Source organism: Prunus persica, chromosome G1, assembly GCF_000346465.2.
Source record: "Prunus persica cultivar Lovell chromosome G1, Prunus_persica_NCBIv2, whole genome shotgun sequence".
Classification (NCBI taxonomy): Eukaryota; Viridiplantae; Streptophyta; class Magnoliopsida; order Rosales; family Rosaceae; genus Prunus; species Prunus persica.
This window is the reverse complement of record NC_034009.1, coordinates 26,442,785-26,449,888: the sequence shown is the minus strand read 5'-3', so window position 1 is coordinate 26,449,888 and position 7,104 is coordinate 26,442,785. Positions and strand designations below refer to the sequence as shown.

Genomic DNA, 7,104 nt, shown 5'->3' with positions numbered 1-7,104 from the left:
CCTGCCTCCCCCTCCCCAAACACAAAGTTCTAAAAGAGCAAGTGATTTTAAGTGCAGTTAATCTTCTGCATGGTTCTTCCTGCAAATGGGTAGGGAAGAATTGCGGTTAGCTACCGGCACTTTTACGGACAAGGAACATGTTTTAAGCTACGTTTTCTCTCATTGTTGCAAGAAATATGAATTTGCTCATCACCACTTCCTTGATCTCTGTTTAACTTGTCCACAAAATACTGATGTCTTCAAGAACTTTCTCAAAAATACCAAAGCATTTCCAGATACACATATTTAGACTTATCAGTAGACATCAAACGAAAATTAAAATGGAAGAAATAACGTAGGAAACTCATACTGAGTTAGAAAAAGTATTAGACATATTTCATAACATGAATCCCATATGTACTTTCCAAAAACAAGTAGATAGTAAACAGAGAAAGCCGGTTCCCTCATCTTGATAAACTTACAGCCATCACCATCTATTTGGCCGTCCAACCAAAGCTCCATCACGATTGGCTGCAAAGTTAAGAGAAGACTTAGGTAGTACCGGCTTCAAGATTTCTTCTTCCTAAATTTGGAACTTTCAAGAACATTTTGGAGATTAGATGCCCCATATAACAACAGAACTTCTTCGATTTTGTTTTTATTTTTTTGGGTTAAGACAGGTACGCAACTGAACTCTGTCCAGAAAAGTCACTCTTCAACATTGACAAGTTCATATTCAATGAGTGAGAGGTTGTTATCTTCTTTCACTGTAAAACTAGCAGGTTCAGCAACTTCAACACGGCCCCACCTGTCCACAGCAAGTCTCATCGATCCTTTGAACATGTCGATTTTGGCATTACGCAGGGTTAGGGTAGAGCCCTCTTTCACCAAATCCACTACACAACCATCATATCAAAACAATTAGTAAAAGGAAACTTACATAACATACAATGCAGTGGTCTTCCAAAACAGTGATGCAAACTGGAAAAAATAAAATGAAGTGTCAAAATATACAACCAAAATTAAGATACAGATTTTCAGATAAAGGCTGAACAATAATTTTTTTTAAAAAGGCCCAAACTGTTGGTGTGGATCCCCCCTTTTGCAGAAATACTGGTTAATATGGGTGCTAAAATCTGAAAAACTGAAATTATCAATTGTTTGGCAGACTGAGAACCTTGAAAAAAAGTGGCACAAACTGATCCAGTCTCATTTAATTAAATGTTATTTATCACCCATGACCACTCATAGAGACTTCACTCCCAAGCTCACATATCTTTGGCATATCTGCAGTCCTTCCCTCCCTCTTATCTTAAGCATATAACTATCAGATGAGAGTCCATATTCCTGGGCTTGTTATGGCATTCAACAAATCTCTGATTTCAGGCTTCAGCTACTGGACATCTAAAGTTTCACTAGATACCATCTTGTTTGACTAATTAATGTACTCTAGCATTGCCTCACCCGTCAATTTCAGCTACAGGACATCTAAAGTTTTTTATGACATCATTAAAACATCAATTGCGAACGGAAATCAGACCCACGTAAGCAGTGGCCAGGAAATCTAATCACCAGGAACCGAGCTGAGACCTTAAAAACTAATGAATATCTATACTCAAGGTTTAGAATCCCCAAAAAAAATTAAAATAACAGCATTGACCAGCTCCCACCAAGGCCCTAGCATTATCTTATCAAGAGTAAGCACCAGAAAAGGCTGTAAACCTTCCACATATACCACAAGGGGAAATTTGAGTAATCATGTTCTAGACATATACCAGGCTCAACAGAACATAAGTAATTATGTTTTACCACAAGAAAGTCAAGCCTAAAACCATTAGATGAAAATCCAACTGTGAAATCATTCAGAAAAGAAGATTACTTTATCGAGATTTGATTATCAGTCACTGGATTTTGAACCAGCAACTGCTAAGCATAGATTGTGTTCACCAGTGAGAGTACGAAGTAAACTTGAAATACACACCTTGATCATTTCTAGCTGTAAAGATAATCAATCCGGTTTCATCGCCAACCAAGCATTCAGCAATTCGCATTTGGCGTACTTGAGGGGCATCAGCACGACCCTTTTGTAATACCATCTTAGTATTAACAACCTTTACCGTGAGAGTGTGCCCTGAGGTGCTTGGGCGGAGCTGGGCAACCTTGGTGAATACAGGTTTCCTCAATCCTGGTTTTGATTCGGCCATTTCAGCTAAACCTTGCGAAATTCACACCCACGAACGGTCAATCATTAAAACTACACATACTGAGTTCAACAAACATAGTTGTGCACGTGCAATTATATTCTTTTCTCAATGTGGTCCATAAGAATTGTAACATAGAGTCTTAAAGCTTTGGTTTTTTCTTCTTCATAATTTCAGAGAACTCAAACATGACATTAACAAAACCTACTTCAATCGATTGGGAATTTCCTTAGCTGGGTTGAGCAGAGCTTTTCTTTTGCCAAAAAATTAGAACAAAGATTTCAAATTTATGTTAATTATGGTGATAAAAAGACGAGCTTTTTCGCCAAGATGTAACAGAATGTAAGTAAAAATTTCCAACATAAACTAATCGTACATTGTAAACCGCTAAATTGATCATAAATTTTCAACGTAACTTTCCGATTTACAAAGCAGATCAGAGAGAAAATCGATGTTAAACAACGGATCGGAACCCTAATTACTCCACAATATATAAAAAGTCGACACTGATAAAATTTATTATAAAAAAAGAACAAATTTGCATCCAAATCTATCAAAAGAGAAACAAGGATCTTGTAAATTAGAGTGAGAAATCACCTTTGAGGAAGCGCAAAGACAATTACGATTGACAGAGGAAAGAGTGAAGATCTGACTAAAGAAGAAAACCGAGGTCGTCACAACTCTCAGTCGGCTCTACAATACAAACACAACGTGAAAAGGGTTAAAGCTATCACTAATAACTTGCCGACCGTCGATCTCCAATCCTGTCAGGAGTAATCCGCCGTCCACGTGTCTACCCTTTTCCTAAAAATCGCTTTTTCGAGTCGCGTTTTCCGTACTTTCTTGTTCTTACGTGTGAGGATACTATTGGTTGAAAAACAGTTAAAAAAAACAAGCGCCATATGAAGGAGCAGAGAAAGAGATAAGCTGTTTAAGGTTCGGTTGGGAACAATGCTAGCAACCACTTCCACGCTCAGCTCCACTGCTTCTCAACTCACACCCTTAAGCTCTCTATCCCCAAACCCATTTTCTGTCAAATTTTCCTTCACTTTCCGAGAAAATAAGAACAGAATCGCAGTACCCACAAGCTTGAAATCCCAAAGATGCCAGCTTTCTGCTCTTCCTGCTCTGAGAGTGTCTGCTAGTTCCCAATCTGCCCCTACTTCCGTTGAGGCGTCAAAGGTCTCGGCTTTGCCGTCGGAGATGAAGGCGTGGGTATATGGGGAATATGGGGGTGTTGATGTTTTGAAATTTGATACCAAAGTTGCGGTGCCTGAGTTGCTGGAGGACCAGGTTTTGGTAAAGGTTGTGGCTGCGGCTCTTAACCCAGTCGATTTCAAGAGAAGGCAGGGCAAGTTCCAGAACACTGACTCTCCTCTTCCGGTAATTTTTCTTTCTTCTTTTGGATTTTCGTTCATTTGGGTTTGTCTTGGCTGCTGAGAAAATGTAGAGAAAGAAGCTTAATTTGAGTTTGGATTTTAAGTTTGGAAAACAAGTGAACATGTTGAAAAAGAATTACAGTAGAGATTGTGATGTAGAGTTGTGAATTTTCGTTGTTATGTGTTCGGATATCTGGAATTTGTGTTGGGATTAGAATCTGTGTTGTAATTATTGTAATTTTCTTGGATGAAATTGTCAAATTGAATGCTGAGAAAGAGTGACTAGAATTGTGGTTGTTCTTTTGGATTGGGTATAATAATAATTATGTTTTAATTTCTAAAGGAATTGAGAGTAAATTCATTGCTAGCAAAATTCTAGTTTTAATGTGAAGTTGAAGTGGATAAAGAGGAAAATATAGTAAACTTTTCCCTTTCCTATATGATATTGGTCGTGCCAGCTTCATTTGAATGGCACTATTATTAACTCAAGGGTTCTTTCACTTTGTCTCCATGTAGACTGTTCCGGGATATGATGTTGCCGGTGTGGTGGTAAAAGTTGGCAGTAAAGTAAAGGACTTTAAAGAGGGGGATGAAGTGTACGGAGACATAAATGAGAAAGCTTTGGAGGGGCCTAAAAAATCTGGCTCTCTTGCTGAGTACACTGCAGTTGAAGAGAGGTTATTGGCGTTGAAGCCTAAGAATCTGGATTTTGTTCAGGCTGCTGCGCTTCCTCTTGCAATCGAGACTGCTTACGAGGGTCTCGAAAGGACTGGGTTTTCTGCTGGTAAATCTTTGCTTGTTTTGAATGGTGCTGGTGGAGTTGGAAGCCTGGTGATTCAGGTACCTTAATTTCTACAAATACATTCTCTTCCCATGACTGCATATGTGTTCATACTCTGTTTTTTTTTTCTTGGTTGAAACAGCTAGCAAAACATGTATTTGGAGCTTCAAGAGTGGCGGCCACTTCGAGCACCGGAAAATTGGAGTTGTTGAAGAGCTTGGGTGCTGATCTAGCCATTGACTACACAAAGGAGAATTTCGAAGAATTGCCAGAGAAATTTGATGTTGTATATGATGCAATTGGTAAGATTTTGTACAACTACAACTACAAGATGTTTTTCATTAGTATAAGGATAAAACTTAGCAATAGCAAGTCATAGTAGTTAGAATGGACCTGCAAATGCAAAGCCTAAAAGTAATGTTTCGCATGAACCACCAGGATATAAATCTAGAGCAAACAGATAGCTGGATGAAATTATGTGGTTTTAAGTCAAGCTGAAAATCCTTGGTCTGCTGGATACTGCTGCATAATTAACAGCTTTTTTATGTCAAATGAACATGCTTTTTTTAACATTTTCGTTTTCCATTTGTAATGGCAGGTCAATGTGATAAAGCAGTGAAGGTGGTGAAGGAAGGGGGCAGTGTAGTGGCCCTAACAGGCGCGGTAACACCTCCAGGCTTCAGATTTGTAGTGACTTCTAATGGAGCTGTTTTGAAGAAACTAAATCCATATTTAGAGAGTGGGAAGGTGAAGGCAGTGATAGATCCCAAAGGGCCCTTCCCTTTCTCTAAGCTTGTTGAGGCCTTCTCTTACCTTGAAACCAATCGGGCCACTGGAAAGGTAGTTATACATCCAATTCAATGAGAAGGTGCTGTGTATATGATGTTGCTGCCCTCTTTGTAATATGAATGGTAGGCTACTTGAATGTATTGTGTTAACTCAATTGTGACATGTATAAATATTGGCAAATAAGTAGATGCTCTTTCTTTTTGGGTTCTGTTAAACGAACCTTAAAATTAACTGAGTACACTATACTATCGAACTATTTATTGAATTAGTAATTAACCCTAATATAAAATGACCAAAAAGAATATATTGAATTGTGAAATAAATGTAATTTTAATAAGTACACCTTACTTATCATATTCAACTCTAATCAAACGCGAGTGAAAATCCTACAAAGATAGCAAATTAGTAATAGCAATGGATGGTTAGTATAATGCGAAGAGGTGTTGGAGGCATCAAAAGGAAAATGTGGTCCATAATTGATAACCAAGTACATGCTATGATTTTCAATTAACCAAATATTATTGAAAGGAATTGCAATGAGTGAACAGGGATCTGGGGGTTCAACTACCCAATATTGGAAGATGAAGCAATGTTATCGCACTGCTTCACTATGACTTTCAGTCTCAGGACTCTTAATCATACATTATTGATAAGAATGCAATGGGAGACATAAGTCCTTCTACCTAGCATCCTTGGATAAATGATTGAGGGATTCGACTTTCCGAGCATTGCAGAGTTCGTCAGTGTGGTCCTTCCTTTTTCTAAAACAACTGCAGTCAGTTTTCGAATGGGTTTGGTATTGTGCGATAGAGTGTATTAGGGTGTATCAGTAGTATTTTTTTTAGTTAAATAAGGTGTACTTAGTTAATTTTACATTTTGATTTAAATATTAGGATGTACTTACTTAGTTAATTTGAGGATGTACTTTTAATTTATATTTTACCAAATACTTGAAATCACACCAGCGGCCTGAGTCAATCTAACTAACACGGTAATAAGTAGATGCTCTTTACGAATCCAGAAAATCTAACATGCAATGGTGGAAGACCTAACTTCAATCTAATCACTAGGCCTGGGCATTCCCAACACTAGTGACAGAGGGTAAAATAGTCTTTATGAAAAAAATTAGGAGAAAAAGGTTGTGGGTATGTTCAGCAATTTAACGGGTCTGAATAAATAAACCCAAGCCATTACACTTTTGGGCCATAGACAGGTTGGCAACACAAGCCCAGTTCAAACGGCCTAAGTTTTTTTTATTTAAAAAACTCCGGGCCAGGTTAATGGGCTGCTTATCCTATTAGTGGCCCAGAGAAGGGGCAAAGAAGTTGATCATGGGGTTAAATTTTGTGATTAATTAAGGGGAGTTGGAGACAATTTTAGTCATGTATGGCAAGGTCTAAGATTTTTTAAGCTCTTGTGATAGGCTTTCATCTTACGAAGTCAATGTCGGAGCCTCAAATGCAATACTCTCTTGTTTTCTGTTTAACGTTAAAAATAAGTAAGATTTATAAGCGAAACGAGTAGAATGATATGCGTTTTAGCCTTGAAGGCATGTTGTACCACGAGCATTCATTCAAGGGGATACAAAAATCAAACGGGACATTGAGTCAGCATAACTGAAAGCCTCTGAAACAGTTATAAATTATTCCACACACAGCTACACCACACAGTAGCTGGTTTGTAGTATAATATCCCTGAAAAGAAACCCTCAAAAACCAAAGCTGCTGTCCTCCCAATTTACCAGATTATAAATTTACTTTTCCTTTTTCAGAAGCCTCAGTCACTCACTGCATCATGCATGTTTTACAGCTATTTAATCTGGAGGACAGCAGGCATAGCTATTGTACAGTGAATATGAATGGGGTAGGGTAGGGTTATATATATGATTAATCTAGCGATATATTTATTCCACCTACTTCTTATAGCAAAATTTAATTCCCTGACCATGACTTCACACACACTCTCCTCCTCCTAT

General features: G+C 38.0%; 2 protein-coding genes across 3 annotated transcripts; one reads left to right on the top strand and one right to left on the bottom strand.

The window, feature by feature from the left end:
- Positions 221 to 2,896, bottom strand: LOC18789477 (uncharacterized protein At4g28440). Of its 2 annotated transcripts, none has more exons than XM_007223740.2 (3): positions 2,778 to 2,896; positions 1,961 to 2,194; positions 221 to 875 (listed from the first exon to the last, which is right to left on the bottom strand). In XM_007223740.2, exons 2-3 carry the CDS (start codon positions 2,181 to 2,183, stop codon positions 688 to 690), a joined length of 411 nt encoding a protein of 136 aa, XP_007223802.1. In that variant the 5' UTR covers positions 2,184 to 2,194; positions 2,778 to 2,896; the 3' UTR covers positions 221 to 687. The 2 variants fall into 2 exon arrangements, with proteins under 2 accessions (XP_007223802.1, XP_020414696.1); XM_020559107.1 differs by having other exon boundaries at positions 1,961 to 2,188; positions 2,778 to 2,890.
- LOC18792497 (2-methylene-furan-3-one reductase) lies at positions 3,072 to 5,356 on the top strand. Its single transcript, XM_007222954.2, has 4 exons — positions 3,072 to 3,563; positions 4,076 to 4,399; positions 4,483 to 4,642; positions 4,939 to 5,356. Exons 1-4 carry the CDS (start codon positions 3,132 to 3,134, stop codon positions 5,202 to 5,204), a joined length of 1,182 nt encoding a protein of 393 aa, XP_007223016.1. The 5' UTR covers positions 3,072 to 3,131; the 3' UTR covers positions 5,205 to 5,356.